This window comes from Papilio machaon, chromosome 2 (assembly GCF_912999745.1).
Source record: "Papilio machaon chromosome 2, ilPapMach1.1, whole genome shotgun sequence".
Lineage (NCBI taxonomy): Eukaryota > Metazoa > Arthropoda > Insecta > Lepidoptera > Papilionidae > Papilio > Papilio machaon.
The window spans coordinates 1874016-1895598 of NC_059987.1; the positions used below are offsets into that span (position 1 = coordinate 1874016).

Below are 21583 nucleotides of genomic sequence, written 5' to 3' on the forward strand. Positions count from 1 at the left end.
CAATTTCAATGTTGCAACAAATTTATGTTTTTAATCAATTTGCTGTACAATATATAATTTAACAACTGGTAATGACACCAGTTATTAAATTATTTGTTTTACAAGAGACACCTATGAAGTTTCGAACTATAAATCAATTAAAAAATTTGCTATCATATGATTTTCAGCCTGTAACAAAAATTTCCATGTTTTTTTTTTGGGAAAACTTGAATAAATAAAAGGCTTGGTCACATAGCACAACAGTTATATTTGTTCCTCATACTTTGGAACGTGGTATAAAAGAGATTTTTACATGAACATATGGTCATTGAAGCCAGGCGGGGGGAAATGATCAGCGTCGGGCGGCGGTCGGCGACCTGGCATAGGACCTGCACCTGGCGGGCCGAACGGGTCGAAACGAGCCCCTGGCGGTACTGCGCCTCTGTAAAGATTATTTTACATGGTATTTACTTAATTTTAGTAGCATGATAAATGTGTATTTCAAAGCAAAAAGGTGTAAAATTTTAAAAGTGGTAAATTTTTATGTAGACTAATTGACAAAATTAAAAAGTAGCAATTGCACTTCTTATTAAAAAGAAATTTTAACCTTGGGAGCCCTCCAGGGATACCTAATCCAGGATTTTCAACATCTCTTCGCGGTCCGAATGGATTGAAGATCATACCACCAGCGCCAGGCGCAAAGGGATCCAGATCTGATCTGCCCACATTAGGGAGTTGGGCAGAAGGTAATTCCCTGAAATATAAGCAAACTTTCCAAGTACTTCAATATCACAGAATTACACAGAATGAATCTTCTCATGTAAGAAAAATTATAGGATGGGCAAAATAAAGATAAGGTAACAAACCACAAGTCATGATTATCTGGATTCACACATGGCAAGGGTCGAGGAGGAACTCTCAATGGATCATTCTCAAGTCTTCTGTCATTTGTATTATCTGAAATAAAAGTAACAATAATGTATACTACAGGTTGGTTTCAAGAGACAGATGAAGGTACAGACAATAATTCTATTCTGTAGCCAAGGAATAAACATGATTACAATCCCTAATTTACTTTTTTGGCATATTTAATTAGTTAAAATATACTAACCTCTTGTGGTTTGTGTTTGCACAGTTGTTGTAGGTCTCTGAGTGACTGTGTCAATCAGATCTCTCCTTATGGTGTACATAAGATCCTTGTGGTTTGGAATCAATTTATCAATACTGCCATGCATTGCCTTTATAGAATCGTAAACTTTGAATGCCACATTTGACACAAATATATCTTCTGTTCTCTAAGTAAATAAAAATAATGCCATGAATTTCTATTTATAGTTTTATAAATTTACGTAAACATGTAAAATATTAAAACATAAAACAATTCAACTGAAATTATAACCACAATTAGCTATAAAATCAATTATTTAAAGATACTTATAATACATACCTGACAGCATACCTTCATACATAGTGAAGCACAAAAAAAAAGTTAGTGTAATTCTTACAAGACTGTTTGAATGTTTGATTGGTACAAATGTTTAAAATAATTTAGTTAAGTTACCAAAAGGTTGATGACGAGATTGTCATCAGTGTTGATTCCATGCAGAATATACAGTTTGTCTTCCAAAACATATCTTAAAGTATAGATTTCCTTATCATTCCAACCACTTGGAAGAAGTTCTGATTTCTCTTCTTCACCAGTTAGTGTTCTCTATAAAAGTCAAGCAAAAATTACTATAACACTATAAAGCAGATATTCTGATAGTCAACTGCATAAAAATTACCTCATCTCCTATTCCAATACTTCTAAAACCTCTTTTAGTCATATTCCAATGAATAAAAGCTATAAGAATATCAGATTTGCGTTTGACATCTTTTTCTACAGTCTTAAAAGTTAAATCCCAACCAAATAATGGATCTGTAGCCATCGTTATTTGGCTCTGCAAAGAAATATTACTATCAAGAAAGTATTTTATCTCACACTTTATATTCAATGACAATGGAATTATTACCTTCTAAATTTTATAAAGAAAGACCGGTTAAAAGAATTGCAATTGAATTTGCATTTGTGTGCAATTTGTAAAGACAAAGATTCAGTTTTAATTTATTGTGATTCAATGCCGTGACTTGTCATTTGTAAAATGTCAATATAAAATCAATGTTTTGAATTTTTTGACGTCGGTCTGATATAGTGTTGTCCTAAAAAATCAAAATGGTGAAAGTAATAAAAGTAACATTGTAGTAAATTTATTTTCAAAGCTCTATAAGAACCCCAATTCAAGAGATAGTTTAAATTTATAAAATTTTTAAATATTGAAACAGACTAATATCGATAAAAAAATCACGTACCTAACTTACTACTGATAATTAGAATTAAATGTACTATTTTAACTTGGCTTACAAGGCTTATTTTAATTTGGATATAATTGTAAATAATGAGATATGTGAAAATGCAAACATTTTGTTAAATATTTGCTAAAAAAAAGAAGACACATAAATGGTACCTAAAAACCGAAATTATTAAATAGCAACTCTGCTTGTTTTGTAGCTGATCATCCCATCCCTACACTAACGTAAAAAACAACATGGCGAACAGTGTCAACTCGGGAACCGTCGTGAACGTAACGTGAAATAATGAATTTTGTTGTTCTAGAATATGGGTGAATATGTGCAATAATTTATTTAACATTGATGTGTAAAGTGCTGTGTTTTGAATATATCTGTGTATTTTAAGTGTAAAAATGGCATCGGATAAGATTAAAGTTGCTGTTCGGGTTCGACCCTTCAATAGGCGAGGTAAGTTGGTTTCGCATTGGTAATAAATAAAGAAATCTGTAAACTTACAGGTGTGCAATCACTTGTGTATATCGTGTTCGTCAATTTGTAACTCAGCCAGATGTGTATTTACATTTTGTAAAAAAAGTTTGCTAGTATATTTTATTAAATACAATATACTTAATATGACTTGAGATAAGTTTATGTTTATTGAAAATTAAAGTACATTAAATATTGCACATTGTCCAAAAACCCAACTGCTCATATAGAGAGAACTGCAAGAGTGAAACAAAAATACTTTTTTGTTTGTATTCTCTGACCCAAGACAATAATTTTTTTATGATTGAAAAACAAAGTTTATTGAGATCAAGTATTAGTAATACACTAACAGGTGTCTTTTATCTCTCTACCTTGTAAATCCAAAATGTATTAGAGACCTAGACCTACGAAAAGCACAGTGGGGCACAAGTTTTAATTTTTTTCATGAAATTTTTCAATTAACAGCTATCCATTGATATGTTGTGCTAGAAAAAAATAATTAGTCATAAAAGATAACAGGGAATAAATTGTTGGTATACTTTATACATGATTGTGATAAAATGAATTCAAAGAAAGTTTTTTGCACAGAGGTGTATTGCAATATATTTCTGTATTTTTTAAAAATCCTTTTTTTACAATAAAGATAATTTTTGTTTAATAAATTGCTGAGAATATGTATTTTAGATAAGATACAGTATTTTTTTATGTTCTTTAGTTATTAGAATGTAAATAAATTTTAAATAAATTGTACATCAAACAAAGGAGATGATGGCAGACCGATTGATTTGGAGGACGGAAACCTGGTGTACCGACCCTACGTAGGTGGGACAAGGTCAAGGAGATGATGATGATGAAATTGTTTATAAACAAAATTTATCCTGGTGTTACTTATTATTTTTATAACCAACCAACTAAGGCAGTAACCATATTTTTGTTTTCCACATGTTTAAATAACTATTTGCAAGAGTTTCAAAAAGCATAGTTACACAGTATACCTTGATTCAATCCCATAGTGCAATAAAGTAGACAAAGTAGCATCAAATTCCATATTTGAGGGAGGTTATGATATTTTGTTACTTGTTTTGTAATATAAGAGCCTCACTAAGGATATCCAGATATTTGAGTTAAACACATATCTAGTGAGTGAGATTTTACCAGAAATACTTTATGATTGTTGCAATGAGTAAGTTAATTTATCTATTTTTCTTTTTTAAATTTGTCAATGGTATATTTTAACTCTTTTTTTCAGTACAGATTGTTGACATACTCAAGTAGGCTCTAGTTTGCTTTATTTGAACCATGTAAATAGTGTTTCACACTAGTTCAATATAATTTTTTTTCTTTTGTCCTGTCCAATACATCAAAAATGATGGAAAATATTTTTTACTTTATGTTTTTCAGTGAAATAAAAACACATTGTGGAATTTCCCTTAATGTTTTATGTAGGTGAAGTTTCTATATTAAGAATTCCAGTCATATTTCGAGACAACATTTGCGATTCAGTTTGCGTAAAGTTTTCACAGTTACTTAAACTTGTTGACAACAAAATATCATTTGCTCAACTAACAAGGTTAGAATTTCAACTTTTTTTTAACTTAGATACATAAGACGTAGTAAACGTAGACATAGTATAATATAGTAAAATGATAAATGTGATCATACATTTCCATAAACTTATTCTCTTTATATCATGTTGTAAATTCTAAATCTCTCTAAATGGCCATGTAAATAATAAATCCGCAAACGTACATTTCAAAACTCTTTGAAACAAAAAAATCTTTGCGTTATTCCTAATTGTAATCAAAATCATTTCAGCCATTCTGCAGTTTTGCGATAAAAAAAACTTCGTCATTTATAATATTAGAAGCCATTGCCATTTCTTAATTACGTTTGTTCAGAAGACGTATTATAGTATACTACAATGGGCAGTGTAACCGGATTTGAGAGGACCGGCGCGAGCGGCCGCGTTCCGTCTCATCACGTACAGCCTGCGAGCACGCGAATATACTGCTTTTTGTTGCACTACTTTTTAACAACTAAACTATATTTACACTGGCACGTACTAGTTGTGTTGTTTCTACGTAAGTATATACATATATTGTATATACATATATATATATATATATATATATATATATATATATATATATATATATATATATATATATATATATATATATATATATATATATATATATATATATATATATATATATATATATATACATTTTCCGTCATTGTTCTTAAAAAAATGAGATATAATGTTTTTTATTTAGTAGCAACGAGTAGCATAATTTTCGTTGATGAATATATTTTAATTGTTTGTAATGATTTCGTTGCGTTTGTTAGTTTTAATTTACACAGGCAATAAACGAAGCAACGACCAGAAAGTTATAGATTAAAAAGGCTGAACAAAATTTTTTATCTGTCACAGAGTGATGTACATGTTAGGTTTGCATTTATGCTTGGAAATGTTACTAGCTATTGTGCTTATTTAATGGCTAATTACTTTTACATTGATAACATAAATAGGATTATGTATTACATCGGCGCGATAGTTACGTAAATTTGCGTTTGTCGGCGCTCGCTAGTCATTAAGCCGTTCTTATGCATAGTTGCCGCTCTAAGACTAATTACGCAATTAAAACATCGTAAAGGTATAAATAATATATACGAACTTTTTTCTTCGAGTGATGAGTTAATTTTTTGCATTGTAATATTTTGACTTTTTTTAGAGGAACTTAACTAATAGAAAATATGGTAAAAAAGCTAAGTATATTTTCGTTGTTCATGGCTTCAGTTTGACATTCTCTAGAATCTAGATCAAGAACCTATCAGTAGTCTTTTTACTAAGCCCGACAACCAAATCAGTCGATTCGTTTCATTCATAGAGACTGGGCATTACATTTCGTCTTATTGAAATATAAATTTTTTGATTGTTTAGAATCTTTCTACTGTTAACTAATCTATGAATATGTGTTTTTCTATTTGAACCATCGTCAAGTTCAAACAATCGAAATGATCCAGATCACGCGCTCCCAATTATATTTGTAACCGAATATAGTCGGCGATCAGCCACGATTAACATTCTACTTCTATACCAGTCGAACGTGCATTGACTAGGAATATATAGTCGCTAGAGTCGATATAATTTCACAAGTTATGTGTATCGAATGCCACCTCTATTTGTTATTACGGTTTATGCCGATAAAACGATAAGCATTCGCTAACCCTTATCGGATATATAATGCTGTAAAAAAATAAACTTGGCTTTAACAAAGGAAAATAGGAATGTTTTGAACTTTTTTAAAAAGTCTTATGAAGTTTCGAATACGTTGTCTTTTAAATCCTGTGACCTTTTTAACAGATTTCATTAATCTATCCGATGTAGGTAATGTTAATACCAAAAGTCTAAAACATATTGAATGATGTCATGAGACGTTGGCAGTTGGTTTTACATTTATAATTTGTGTTTTATATTTTATTTTTATCGGTATCTAATCAATAAAGATATAGGTACAGGTTTTATTTACATAATTTAAATATGTTCATGTTACGTCAGTCTGTGTTGCCAGAGTTTCGCGAGTCGACACTAACTGTTCAAATTATTTGTCCTTCACTTGCATCGTGACGCCAATTAGGTTTTTTACGTCGAATACATCATTGTAATGAATTTTTGTAATGGACTGTGACATTCAAATATGTCAGGACTAGAACTTTAAAAACCTGAATGTATAGCGTTTGTTTTCGTAGTTGCGGTATTTTTTTTATACTAGACAAACGAGCAAGCAGTCACCTAAATTTACCAAAATGGTTGTCTGTCTACCTTTGATGGACGGAGGAGGAGACGCACACAAAGAGAATTTTTCCACTTCCTATATCTTCCGTCAAATCCACTATTAATCCCCAATCTATATAGGAAAATGGTGGGAAGAGAAAGAGTACTAAAATTGAACCACTGAAATGCACACTCATCAAACGAAACGCGGTAGTACTTGCACATCATGCTCGTCTTTGTGGTCGTACACCGTGCGAACCGGCCCATTCGTGCAACAGATATAGCTGCCGTCTACCACTATTAAAAAAAATATTTAAATTTCGTTATAATGTTTTAATTTCACCATAAATCTAGAAATAAATGTTGTTCTTAAAATATTACTCGACAAAATTTCGCCAACCAATAATTTTCTGTAGTAGATGAAAAAGTAACAAATTTCCTGAAAACACCTCTTTTAAAATATAAAATAATCTATGTTATCTTTCTTGTCGCACATCGTAAAATGAGAACATGAGTGATTTACGGCACTTTGAAGATAAAACAGATTGTTTTTTCGTTTTATATCAAGTCGTATTATGTGTTGTTACAGAATTGGAGCTGGGGACACAATGCGTCGTGGAAATGGAAGGGCAACAAACCGTTCTGCAATATCCTCAGTCAGCACACGACAAAGAAAGGTAAATAAGATAGTAAATGCCACCTGATCTTTTCGTTAAGTGTTTAATAGGAGTGGCCTTTATTGTACATTTAGTAAAAATCTACACTAAGCTTCTCCTTGAAATGTTTTGTTACGAAAATGATCCATATAAAACTGATCTATTCTCGTAACTATATAAGCTGGAATATAGTGAGAGTTACTTGCCGATCGACAAATGCGACTGTAATGCAGCAATGAAACACTTGTCCCAGTTATCTTCATCGAATGACCTAGTACTACATACTGTTTCTGTTTCATACATTCAGGTCTTCAATGAGACGAGAATTTTTTAATTAATTTATTTTATTGACTGAACGAGATATTTAGTAAATTACACATTTTTTCCATATATACGATGTGATAAGTTTGTAGATTATTTGCAACATTATCCGATTTCAGTGGTTTTATTCACGTTTATAGATCCGGAATGGCATTGACGACACTACGTCTGAACTTTCCTCCTATCTTATCAAATTGTATTACATTTAAAGGATAACATTCTAACATAATATGTATGTTTAATATTTAACGTCATGCTAATTTTATATTAGCTGTAGTCCGCGACTTCTTCCACAAAGAATTAAAAAACTTAGTAAGTATCCTATGCGCTATTAAAGACTATAAACTATGTCCCATCTTTCGCATTTATACGTACTGTAGGGTCTTAACACTTGCATTGCTGTCATAGTTTTGTTTTAAACTCAATGGGCAATTAGCGAAACAAAAGTTAAGAACATTTCGCAGTTTACAGTATACAGCAGGAAATTACCAAACGAGCAAAGTTGACCTTAGCAGTTCGCCCTTGCCCTAGATTCAGCACGCGAGATATAAAGGAGCAAAGGAAGTATACGGTTACTCGATTCTCAGAGTATTATCCGTCTCATTTTGCCGTGTAGCATTTTAATATTTGCTTTGAGTCTACAGTTACTTTTGCCTTAAGTTCTTAGCGTTCTTAAGCGGTTAATGAATAGTGGGTCCACCACGAAATTGGACATTCAAAAGCTGTTATATTTTTGTTCACTATAATCCTAAAACGAGTTAATTATTGATGAATAATAAAGTAGCAGTAAATTTTGCCTTGAAGGATATTTGACATAGTCCTTATATATCCAAGTTAATATGTGTTGGTTTTTGTATAAGTACAGTTAACGTATCTCGAATCTTTGTCTGTGCATGATGGTTTGTTTTCCTTCAACAATGTTTGTGTTATCATGAGATCAGTGGGCGATCGCTAACGGCATTGTAGAGCCAGCCGTCGAGACGCTCTGATTATCGCGTTATGCAAGCGCGTGCTCTGCTCACCTCACTTCAGTCAACCCCCACCAGAAGACAAACACTGCCTTTATGTTTAAATAAACATTATTAGCTGTTACCCGAAACTTGATGCGCGTGTAATAAATATAACAACTGTGTTAGTAGTATATGCACTATTCCAGGCTGTGTTAGAACACAAGTAGACTTCTGCCTGTTCTAAATTTCATCCAGATCCGTTCAGCCGTTTTAAGTTACTTGGTAACAAACTCCTGTAAAACCATTCATTCCAACTTTTGGATTAATACGTTAGTAAAATAATACGCTTAGTAAAATATTGAGTTGTTGTTAAATACATACGTATTCATATTGTTTAGAGGTGTGTTTCTCATTAATGAACTTTACTTAATTAGCTTCAACACAAAGTGGCAGTATGTGAGAGATGTATTTTTGCAATTATGCGCTCTTGCAACAAAAACAAGGCTGGTTTAACCGTATTTTTAATTTGTTATAATTATACCTTTCACCTGTTAATATTTTTTAAATACCTAATTATGATTTCACATAATTTTAATAATTAAATTACGGTAACTTTGTATTGATATTTCACTTTATAAATTTAATTAGCCTGTAATATAAGTATTCATTAAGGTAAGTCATAGAGTTCATAAGTTCTGAAATAAAGAAATTGTAAACCACAGAAGTATATAACAAAAGTTTGATCGTAAGAATAGTTAACGGATTATGAAAAACAAACTACAATACATTGTGAGTAAAAAAAAATAAAAGAGTTTTATCAGTGAATTTTTAATGACTTAATAGATCTTTGTTCGTACCCAGTAACGGTCGCTATTGTCTCGGTGAGGGGCCTCGGGGCATGAATGGAAGGAAAATTCGTGATAATTCTTTTCCGTTTTATTTATATTTTATTGTCCACAATATCGGAAAATATTTTTATTTTTTGATTGTCCTTTAATACTACGTTACAAAAAGAAATAGAATGGAATGAAAAACATATTTAATGAGTATTATTACATTCGTTGTAAGAGTATTATTCATGGGCTTGTACAAAAATGATCTAAGCCAGGGATCCCTAAACTATTTTGGACAAGTGACCCCTTTTCCAAAATGAACTGTTACCTCAGACCCCCATGGCCAAATTTACTTTTAAGATCCATTATTATTATTATTATTTTTCATTCTGACTTAGGTCAATAGAAGAAGACAGAGTGAGAATTAGCAATGATTTAAGTTATATTGTATATATAACCCCAAGGGGTCGTTATCGTACTTTGGGAATCCCTGGTCTAAGCTATTCAACCGCATCCATTTTCATACTTTTCTTGAAGTATAATTACAGATCTTTTGGTGTTAAATTGATAGTTAAATTTTAATTTACTAATGTTTTGATAGAAACATATTTCCATCTGTTACATTACATTAAAAGTATCATCAAAATGTATCGTCTCGGTACGTGAACTTGTTGCGAAAAAATAGTCTTATTCGAGACTGTAATTCAATTAACATCTGAAGCGCGGTTCTGAGCAGCTATTGTTGTTTATAGTTGCTATTGTTGCTGATCAGTAGATGTTCTGTAGCAAATCTATTACAAGGCGAAACGAGCCTGAGGTATTACAAACGTCTTTGCTCTACCGTGAAATGTAGTGTGTTCATTAATTTTGGTCTTGTGAATTAGATTTGTGCAGATTCATAGTATTTTTCCACCGAAAATAATGCGATATTGTTTTCACCCAACGCTCTACTATGTATTAGATGAACAGTTATAATTTTCAATCTAATGGATTATTGATATAAAAAGGTTTCCTTATATCGTTATAATAACGAAAGCTCGCTATTTTAAAGAATTTAATAAAATAACATATGAGGTAAATTAAGTCGTCAAGTTCAGCTTCACTCGACCTTATCAATAACGTAACAACTTTTGACATTTTCAGACGTAGTCGGTTGTTAAATATTGTAATGTCTACGTTATTTGACATTTAATTCTGTTACTAGAAATGTTAATATACATAGTTACTACTTTGCTATTCATTTTGCATGTATAATAGAAAATATAATAAGAATGACGCAAAAAACTATGTTACTGTAAATAATTTAATGTATTGCAGTTTGTGGTAGACCTCTCCTATTGTCTGTCGTACGTTCAGGATACTAACGAGTATTCTTTACAAAGAAAGCAGGCCGTACTATCGAGGTTGCGTCGAAGTAATTCCAGGGCGGTGCGATCTGGCGCATCTCACGTAGCTAACCTTGTTTTCACAGCCCTAACGCTGCTGGAGCCAACAAATATTTAGAAGTTACTTTCTTTGGTTAACCCGAAATAAATACTGGCCGTTGTATAAATCTTACTCGTTCGCAAACTTGGGCAAGTATGAATTTTTATAAAAAAAAGTATTTTATTAAATTATACTTAGTTCTTTGTACTGACTTAACAAAGGATTTCCTGGAACGTATAAGTATTGATAGGCGATGCTTAACTGAAGTCCTAAGAATAAAGTCAAACGGTTTCAAACGCTAAGCATCCTCGATTAGAAGACGGCTCTATCTCTAATGTTTTGTTTATTGACATTTACAATTATAGTTTTTTTTATTTTCGCTTTGTACGTGGTGTGTAACTGTGTGCGATTGTGTTAGCGGAAATAACATTGAAGCTTATTAGTCATATCTATTATATTATGAAAATGATGTGCATTTGGCATCGCGTGTGAGCATCGAACACGCCACGTCGTGTGCCTCGTGTCTTATTGATTGACCCAATTGTGTTCATTCCTCAAACATTGTTCAATTCTATTATATTAAAATCAAATTTAACTTCTCTATCGTACATCCTGTATGACATCATTCTTTTCTATGTTACCAACTAATTCTGAATGTGGCCTATTTGTGATTTACCTAGGCAAATTGGAGAGATCGTGAATGATGAATCATACTCTGCTTCCAATTCTTTACAAGTTATCTAGACAAATTACAAACGAGCTGCATTAATGATCTCTGAGTAGCATATATAAAATGTCTTTGTTGTGATGTCACTCGATTTGTTATCGATCGTCAATGTATAATAATGCCTGACTATTGATCGCTGAACGAACTGTTCCACTTGTTGTGTTTACAATAGCAATCACTATAGATACGTTGGGCACTTGTCACACAAGAGGTGCGCTTACACGACCCAACGATACACGTAATGGAGAGGAAAATCGATTACATTCTTTTTTCCTTCTAAAGCTTATTGCAGTGATATATTTATTTTAGATATTTATTTTTGTTTAATTTTTGATAATTTCACTAGAAAACCACTTAATATTTACATAAGTGCAGTCAAGTTGTATTCAGTCAGCTTACAACGATCTACACTCGTTACCTTTCTTATCTGATAAAATGCGATAAGATATCATAATCGAAGGTGTTTAAAGCATATAATGACTTACTCTGAGACTGCGAAGGAATACCTTTAAAACGTGAAAATTTCTTATTTAATACTGGCTGTAATATTAGCTTTGTTACTGAACCTAGTCTAACACATAACTATAACTATTTTAAACGTTATTTTGTATGCTTACTGTACCTGCCAATTAAGGATTTTGTACAAAACTTTTTCCTAGACATACCGTGGTAGGGGTGGAGTTCAACGAACTAAAGAAATGCATATTAATGTTGAATTTTCTGGAATAATTAAGAGGGGGTGCAATAATTTTAAACTAGTTTTTTATTTTATATTTGTTAGTAAAAGATCAAACGTCTATATTAATTTAAATTTTAAAATTTTGGGAATTGACTCTCAGTTTAAACATAACCAGTTTACAGAAATTAATTAACTGGGTTAGTTGTAGGCGTAACGAAAATCACGCTTTTGTGAATTTATCACGTTCCAGCTGTTTGCGCAGCGTTCTGTCAATATTTCCCTTTCCAATTTGTGTATTGTTCGAAATAGCCCCCGGGATTTATTTGTAAAGCACGTTACGTTCATTACAAAATGAATACTCTCTCTGAGCTTAGGCTTTTTTACTGGCTGGTGCAGGGTTTCACTTTGAATGTATCTGAGTCACGCATAAAATAAATAGCAAAATAACTATTTCGTGTAACTTTTTAGTTCTAGCGCGTGCCTGGTTGATTAAATTCTATTTTGAAACACTAAAATCATTTATGTAGGTTATTTTCTTCTGCATTAATATTTGAAATGTCGTTTTTGGTTACACTACAAATTGAGAAGACGAGCAGGATGTTCGTTTATAACAATCTATCAATGAATCAATAGAAATGAATTCACAAAGGCAGTATTATTATTAACTAGGTGTTCCCGTGCGTTTTTTGTTCGCGCTATTATTGTTATCGTTATCGCCCTTTTCAAATTGATTTGAAGATCCGTAATGACATAGATTATTATGTAATATATGAAATGTTCTAAGATTTAAAAACGTCGCAATGTAATCACTGACCTGGGTTTATTGTTGTATCTGTCACGTCCTTTAGAGCTCTTTTTCTATAGAAAATAAAATATTAAGGTTCTTTAGTAAATGGACGTCTACAGTGGCTTAGACGAAATTTGAAATCAATCGGCACAAGTATCATTTGGTGTGAATTTTTTTGCCTTTCCTTTGACTGGAATCAATTCGACTGCGAGGAATATTACAGCTTTACTCTACATCGCTTTTTACTTTCCTCTTTCAATGAGGGAGAAAATCTTTTATTCATAGTGAAATTGCACTGAAAATGAGCTGCTTGCTGTTACGAAGTCGCTCCGGGATTAAAACGTACCCCTTATCGTTCTAGTTGCAGTTCGCTTGATTATATGCAAATAATATAGCTTTATTATTAGCGTACTTATGTTCATTGTTTATTGTTAAAACTCCGAAGGGTGACCTTTATTTTCGCCTTAAGTTGCTATGAAGACAAAACAAAGGCTTTAATTTTTGATGACTATATGTTTCGCAATATTCTGTTTAATTGAGTTATTTCGTCAACAGAGCTAAGTAATGGCTGAGTGTACCTACCATTAGTATTTACGTAATGAGATTACGAAGCAGCAGGCCGGAACAATTGGTCCAAATGTTGAATCCGGCGCCGGACGGGATTGCCTAATAAGTTTACTCCGGCATTGATTGGATGAGACAAAGGGGACCAATTAGCCGAATAACGATATTTCTTAACTAAATATATGATAACATTCAAGCTACGATACATCTTTTGTTTATTAATGAACTTTACTTTACTTTCAACGTTGATTTGAAGTCGTGTTTAGTGAATAAATTGTTTATTTAACAAATTACATAATTTGCAACTTAACATGTAAATATTGTAGTGAGAGTGTGCTGAAGTCTCGACAGATTAATTATGCTGAGGAGAGCGGCGTTGTTTATAGGAATCGTGGCCCGTGTAGCGCTAACAGCGTGTGTGACTATATTAAATGCCGCGCTGCACTAGACACGATTCAGACAAATGTATTTACACACCTAACTACCACATTTAAGTCATTTAATGGTTACATAAGCGGTCCCGTAGTGTATATTTCTACCCGAAACTATACTATATCACTGCCTAAGTAAAGCACTAAAAATTCTTGTTTTGTCCACTTTCTTTTTTATAGATTTTCATTTTTTATTTCACTACTTTTCATTCCCTTCTATTAGTAATACATAAAGTGGTCTAAAAGTACATAAATATGTACATAATTCGTGTGTTATATTATTTTCGTATTTCCAGTATCATCTGGACATTATAAATATTGCGATGCTAAGCTCTTTATCCCGTTCATTCATTTTCCTCTTTTGTGAAAAGACAAAGTATTTCATTCGTTCATTCATTGTATCAAGTCTTTTATTATCTGAAGGGAAATGACGCGGGTTATTTTATTGTTTGAAAAGTAGGTTAAATTTACCGTATTTAGTTGTTATGACCCATTCTTTGTTTTATTTTTAACGATTCAAATAAAGAATACCAAGCTATCGAATTTGCTTATATTATTTCCTTAGTGTTGGAAATTGGGATTTAAAATATTTATAAATATGCTTAGGTTTTGCTCAACTCACACTTGCACACTCACCTTTTTGCTAAAAAGTTCTAGGATTTTCAAGTTTAAATAATCTATTGGAATATGTTGGTAAAAAAAAATGATTTATAGTATAGCATTAGATAATACTTATGTCATCAGAAGAATAAAGTGGATATTCTATTCTATTCGTGATTTTCTGAACGCTCCTAAGAATCTCTTTGCTCACGACCTCCTTTTATTTGAACGTTTAATGGAAGCATCTAATGCATGGAAAACATTTCTTGTTTGTTTAGTATATAATTAAATATAAATAGTAGGTCTAATTTCAATGAATTTTTTTATGAATTTTTTTAATTGTTGTCTAAAATTCTCTAGCCACATTTTGCTATACGAATATATAAAAGTCAGGTCTGTGTAGTTTAACAAAGGCAAACACCGCACAAAGGGAGGCGACCTATATTGGTGCGCCGCTCTTTGCTACCGCAAATCTAATTAGTGACCGCGAAATGAACCAAGGCTTGACCGAATGGAAAACGATGTTTCGCCAAATATTACGCTATATTCATAGAATTTATTGGAAATTTAACACTAAATCGACCAATTTTGCATCAATATTATTTGCAATGGAATGAATTCCAACTCTACAAAACCTTGGCGTTGTAGTTTAGGGTTCAAATGGTCACATTTTTAAAATTGATACAAATCTGTATTAATTTATTGGATGTCCTATAAAACATCATATGCTTAAAATGTACGGCGTATATGTTGACCCTCTTCATTTTTGCTGTAAAATACAAAACAGGCAAGGTGTTATAATCTCCATAATATCCCGCTGTCAGTTATAAGAGATTAAGTTACTTTTTATTCTATTACTTTTGTGATCATCCTTTTTACACAATATAATGAATTTTTTTACAAAACAAATACATTGTTCATTTTTTACCTTTTGTTTCTTTTTGTTCATTATCCTTTCTGTTCTTAACAAATAAGTAAGTTACGTTCGTCAAAGAAGCCTATAACCTCACTACAATAAGAAGCGGTCGTGAACCTGATTACGTATTGCGATGGCAGATAAACATCGCTGAGAAAACAAATAGAATCTTATTGGCCGCTTTATTGCTTAGTCAACTTGTAAAACGATTTTTATCCAAGGCGGCGAAGCAATAACCTTTCTCTGTCGTACCTTTTAAGTCTGAAATACAAAATATATTTCAAACAATTTATGCTACCTACTATATTTATAATAAGAAATAATACACCACAAGAATAATTTGTAATGTTTCCGTTAAACTTTAATAAAACTAATTTTTGAGAAAGTTTTTATAAGCGACAATAGACACTGTTTAGACACAAAATTATACATCCTTTATGTTTACTCTTCTTCAGAAATGTAATTGCGAAAGCTTAGCATGCAGACAATTTTATTTTTTTTAATCTTTTTTTTTAATGAAATTGTTGAGTTTAAAGATATTTTCATTTCGTTAAAGATTTATTGAGGATTATAGTTCCTTATTCGATTTAATTCTTTATAGATTAGTTCGCCTCGTTAAGCCAATTGAAAGTGGCCGAGCCGTAAGGCTTTAAATCTCCATTTCCCAGCTATAAATTGAGGCCGTGGATTCATTAATAGACGACCCTTGTTGTTTTGATTCTGGTTTATGTCTCTCTTGTAACTGATACTAACGACCTAGCCCTGTCTCTATAGTAAATTATAATTCGAATAACTTCATTGTAGTGTTTATACGTTTTTGTTCTCATAATTGTTTATGAAGAAGAAAAAATTAAGTTATACATTTGGTGTATTTGAACTATAATAACCAAGTGTTATAAGCTACTTGCCATTTGGCAGAAGCAAAAGCTAATCGAAAACAACGAAGACGGTTGAGTAGAGGATAGAAATTCATAAAATATATTCATCATGTTCCTATCATATGTTAATAACGATAAAGCTAATTTCTAATCAAATAAAAATCTTTCGAATATAAAAACGTTGAAATTCGTCAAACACTACTTGAATGTAAAATGTAATTAGCTTCAAAAGAAGTTAAAAGAATTCAACGAAGTTAATTTATATAATTACAGCTATTTAAAGACTTCTTTTCTTCATTTAATAAACGTCCTAGTTCAATTTAGAGGTTGTGAAAAGTCACGCTAAAGTGCTATTTGCGCTGCTTATAAGCGTTGAAATATTATTAAAGGGCAAACGTGAGCTGACCGAGAAACGCTCGCTCTCTGTCCCTGTACGAGAAAGAAATCTCTTTCGTTTATTTCCACTAGCGTCCTGTGTAATTTCAAACGTCTTATAGAACGTTCTCTGTGTTTACGAGGCTCAGTTTATCTATTATTTTTGATAGCGGTATACTGGGCTTTTATTGTCTTCCAGGTTGTGTGTAGTTATCGATGAACTTATGCTGGTTAAACTTTTAAAAACCGAAAAAAAGTTAGACGAAAAAATGGAAAAGATTGAAGATTGTTATATTTAATCGAAGCGAACTTCACAAAGATCAAAGTTAAAATTGTTTTTACGTATTGTTTTTTATTTTGTATTCGAAAAGATAGATTCAAGATGGAAAACATTCGCTTGCTAGTCCAAAGGACGGACAAAAAGGTTCTATAGTCGTGTAAAAAGGTCGAAAGATATGAATGCAGATGGCAAGGTCTATAACAGTTACCGATCGTCGTCTGGTGCGGACGTCCCTTCTCATCAGCCGAGTGCTCTCAACATTTCAGATCCGACTCGATATTACACGTTGTCGCACCGTCGTTTCGGTTTACGATCTTTGCTAAAGTATCTTGCTTTTACACCGAACATTTTGGATGATTGAAATCTCTTCAAATCAAGGTTATGTTGGAGAGTTTTGGTTTCCATTTTAATTACTAATCTTAACTTGTTCGACGATTGACATTTCAAAGGTCTTTTAATGACAGAAGATTGATACATAAAAGTTTTTGTATCGCAAACACCGTACAATAAAATACTTTTTTATTAAACATTAAGTAGTTTGTACACTTTTCTATTGCTTTTTACAATGCATTCTCACTCAGTGTATTGAACTATTTTTTTATAGCTTTGTTATTAAAGCTCTCAAACATGTCTTATATTTTTCCACAATGTTAAAAGTCAAGTGATACCATTGATCATGTCCAGACCGCCTCTCCGCCGAACATGACACAAATTGGTGGCAATAAATCAATATAAATTGTTGTACGTACTCGGAAGAAATACTTCTTTAGATATTTATTGGCATATTAAACAGTCGTTCAACGCTCAGCTTCGCGTAACAATAGCGTTTTATGTTTTATTTTATTGTAATTTCTTTGTAATGGAGGCAATTTGCCATTACTTCACAATTTCGGATTGTATTACAGTCAGATGTGTACTTTGGTTAAGTGTGAACTTTTCTCCAATTCAAACATCTGTATGGTGAAAATACCAATGAGTTATGATAAAATAAACGGAACAAATTGTTAAACAAAACAATTAAATGTCAACGGTGACGATGCACGATTGTAGCATGACTCGATGTTTATAAAACAAATACAAACAAAGCGAACTTCGCTCTATACGCTTTGATTTATTGTATGGTAATAGAAGCTGCTTTAGTAACGACTCGCTTTGGTGTTGCAGCCGTATCGCCGCCATAACAATCCTCAGACGAGAAGCAACTTGGCATTCGGTCTGGAGTTTGTGAGATCATGCTACTTAGAAATCAACTCAGATTTGCAATTTAAAGTGAGTCTATTCAAAGTTGTGCTTTAAAGGGGATGAGTTTTACTTTGTCGCGCATCACAACGGCTATAATGCACTTTTAGTTACTTTAAGGTTTCACCTTTAACGGAAAGTTTAAGTTAGAATAATTAAAACGGTCTCTACAATGAATAGACACGAAATAAGTACCCTGATGTTACGTTTCTTGTGTAATTTAGTGGAGATGTTTATTTTTAATTCATTGAAATTGACTTATAAAGTGCAAAACATACTGTGAAATACTGTTTCAAAGTCTATGCAAATCGATGTCAATGAATCTGTTAGCGTTGATAGCGAGAAGTCTCTCGTAGTACAAATATTTATCCTTCGTCAATTTATAATGTCTCTGTTTAATGCCGACGTTAGTGCAGAAACTAAACAAACGCAGATGTGTGAAATGACATCCTTCTTGAAACGTTTTACACTAGTTTTTATAACATGAGGTTAAATTTTTCAGTTTAATATTTGATATTCAAAAATACACATAATCATTATCCCCTAATCATCAGCCATTGCTTGCCCGCTATTTTATATAAGCCTTCAAAATATACGCATAAGAGAAGAAATTATTAACCTGCTATATACCCAACATTGTCTAGCAAATTATGATAGAAATTAGATTATTACGTTTTCGAGACTGACTGTATGTTTGCGATTTTAATGTAGGTGAATAACCTTTGGAACACTGTATTATGTACACTATCATTTGTGATAAGAATAACGCGTTGTCTCTCTTTTATGATATAAAAATAACACTGAGCGGTTATCAAGCGATGATTTGATCAATAATAATGAACTTTGATCTAAACAAAACCAGCTTATCAAGGTTATATTCAAAGGTTGCAAAAATATTTGCATATAAGTAATGGATATGATGTCACAATTTTTAAAATTATTCTTCCAAGTAACAAGAAATTTTATCGTCTGTTGAGAATTGCATATCGGTATATCGGTATCGTGGATGTTTCGTTATTCCTATGAAATTCTGTAGAAATTTTATTTTGAGTCTAAATTGTTGATGAAAGCCCTGTAAATGAAGTTTTCTTTTGCAAACACCTCTTGAAAATTTGAAAAAATGTTGTTGATTGACAAAAAATTTAAATATTATGTTATCTGGATAGATCGAAGAAAGTTTCCATAGTATAATAAGGAAAATTCACATAAAAAGTTGTCTTAAACGGATGAATAATTTTGTAGTGTGCCACAGAATTAAGATAAGAAAAATCGCGCTGTGAAAGCGGCGAAACGCGTTTTCACGTCTCGCTCATAATTCTCTCCCGGTGCGATGTATCAGCGCGTTGTCGACCGGATGCGTCGCGTGTGCCCCGGGTTCGAAGCGCTGACTCACCGCGAGCACAATCACCGGAACAACACTCCCGATCATTAGCTTTACTCACCTTTTATTTCCTTTAAGGGACCTCTAAGTTAAACCAATGTTACGCTCGGAGTTATGGTTTGATTATTTTATGATGTTTTTATTAACATCATAATAGTTAGTATTCTTTAATTTTTCTTTAGTTACTTAAGTTAGTATTTCTAAAATATACCTTAAAACATCAACTGTATAAATACTCATGAATTTTATTAATGATTTACCTATCAGAATAAAGTACGTCGCGTACGTGTTGTATCACAAAAAAACAGTTGGTGGATCAGGTAATTAGTACGAAAGTGCGCAGTACAAAGTGACGCATCGATTATCAACCAACTACTTTATCATATGATGTAAAAACACAGGTTTAAACATTCAAGTGTGTTTTAGAACTCATACAAATGTGTATATATGCATAACAGGCTAATGTTATCGATTAAACATGTCTGTTTCCAACCTGAAATTGCAGCGAAAATTAAGACTTCTGTCAGAGGGGTGGAATCCTAAGACAATATATAAAACTAAGCCAAGAAATAAGAGTGGCCAGCAGAGAGGTTAAATTTCTAGATTGAGTTTAGGTATACTTTGTTAATCTCAGTGTTAAGAATAACTAAATATTCTCAAAATTATTTTGTTTTTGGTATCAATTAGCGAGTACCGGAATATCGATATGAATATTTGTACGATATGGATCTTTATCAACACCGATACATCTATGTATAGTCGAGCAGATTTTCATTCGCCAAATCTCTATTTAATCGATATTCCCCTTCGTCTGGAACAGGGATTACAAACAACCTCTTTCTCCACTTTCCCCCAGGCAAGGCGTAGCCTACAACCGCAGGGATATTTCAAATGCAAACTTAAAATGCTTTAGATGTACTTAAATGTATTTAGAAACTGTTATTTTTCTTCTATTTCTATAATCTAGTTAATAATGTTTTCAAAATCTGTTTGGTTATTATGTATTATAGTAAATTTTCTTAAAAGTTACTTAAACTTAATAACAGTGAGTATAGTCCGTGACCCAAAAAACTAGCAAGGCCCAGGTCTAGGACGTTCAACCAGCGGTCATGGATTTTCTTTTGTTACACTTTTGTGATTTTTCAAAGTGAAAATTTAGGAATGCTTTGGTTTCTTTCCAATTCTGGCTTTTGAATTTCTGTATGTCTGGCGTTGTAAAAGTTGAGTTGAATCAAATTTTCTTCATACTCTCTTTACCTTTAGCTATCGTACAGTAAATCTAAAAACACTTTATTGTGTGCGTTTCAATTTAAATGTCAAGGCTGATGTTTATACACCATTTAGATCGCGGCTTACGTCAGTCCACGTTACGTGTGAGGCAGCCTTATAATAGCGTTTAAAGTGCACGGTGTCGGCAAAGTGGTGGTAACACGTTAATGTGTTACATAAGCACCCATGACATTGTCACAGCAGAAGTGTCCAGCGATTATCTTGACTTTGTTTTCTAAATTCTTGTTAGCATAACCTATAGTAATTACTTTTCTCTCGATTTTATATTCGTAACAGAATGTAAACAAATAACCTAATAACAAGCCATTTCCTTTTTCTTATGCTATACTTAAAAGAAAGGGGATAGATGTGGCAGGAACTTTATTTAAAACTAGCTTTTACCCGCGACTCCGTCCGCGCGGAATAAAAAAAACATAGAAAACGGGGTAAAGATTATCCTATGTCCTTTTCCTGGTCCTAAGCTACCTGCCCACCAATTTTCAGTCAAATCGATTCAGCCGTTCTTGAGTTATAAATGGCGTAACTAACACAACTTTCTTTTATATATATAGATATATATATATATATATATATAATGGAAAGAACATATATATATATATATATATATATATTTTCTTTCCATTATACTCAAAGGCGAAAGGTAGATAAACTATTGTATAATAAGTATATTAAACCCAAGC

The 21583-nt window shown here is 32.3% G+C and overlaps 2 protein-coding genes across 4 annotated transcripts in view; one reads left to right on the forward strand and one right to left on the reverse strand.

The window, feature by feature from the left end:
- Positions 1–242: 242 nt before the first annotated feature.
- On the reverse strand, positions 243–2117 carry LOC106719027 (proteasome inhibitor PI31 subunit). Of its 3 annotated transcripts, none has more exons than XM_014513261.2 (8): positions 1992–2117; positions 1764–1919; positions 1541–1690; positions 1427–1438; positions 1091–1274; positions 846–936; positions 587–733; positions 243–421 (listed from the first exon to the last, which is right to left on the reverse strand). In XM_014513261.2, the coding sequence occupies exons 2-8, from the start codon at positions 1905–1907 to the stop codon at positions 289–291; spliced, it is 861 nt and encodes a 286-aa protein (XP_014368747.2). In that variant the 5' UTR covers positions 1908–1919; positions 1992–2117; the 3' UTR covers positions 243–288. The 3 variants fall into 3 exon arrangements, with proteins under 3 accessions (XP_014368747.2, XP_014368748.2, XP_014368749.2); XM_014513262.2 differs by having other exon boundaries at positions 1764–1935; XM_014513263.2 differs by lacking the exon at positions 1427–1438 and having other exon boundaries at positions 246–421.
- A 465-nt stretch (positions 2118–2582) lies between these two features.
- The window catches only part of LOC106719008 (kinesin-like protein KIF13B), a 90564-nt gene continuing 71563 nt past the window's right edge, over positions 2583–21583 (forward strand). The window contains exons 1-2 of the mRNA XM_045684373.1: positions 2583–2775; positions 7161–7248. Coding sequence (XP_045540329.1) covers positions 2721–2775; positions 7161–7248 — 143 coding nt within the window. The 5' untranslated portion in view covers positions 2583–2720. The remainder of the gene's footprint in view (positions 2776–7160; positions 7249–21583) is intronic.

Coding starts and splice junctions, on each gene's coding strand:
- LOC106719027 (XM_014513261.2), bottom strand. CDS start 1,907: ATGGCTACAGATCCATTATTTGGTTGGGATTTAACTTTTAAGACTGTA. Junction 1,691..1,763: donor GTATTGGAATAGGAGATGAG/GTAATTTTTATG, acceptor TGACTTTTATAG/AGAACACTAACTGGTGAAGA. Junction 422..586: donor ATCCCTGGAGGGCTCCCAAG/GTTAAAATTTCT, acceptor TAATCTTTACAG/AGGCGCAGTACCGCCAGGGG.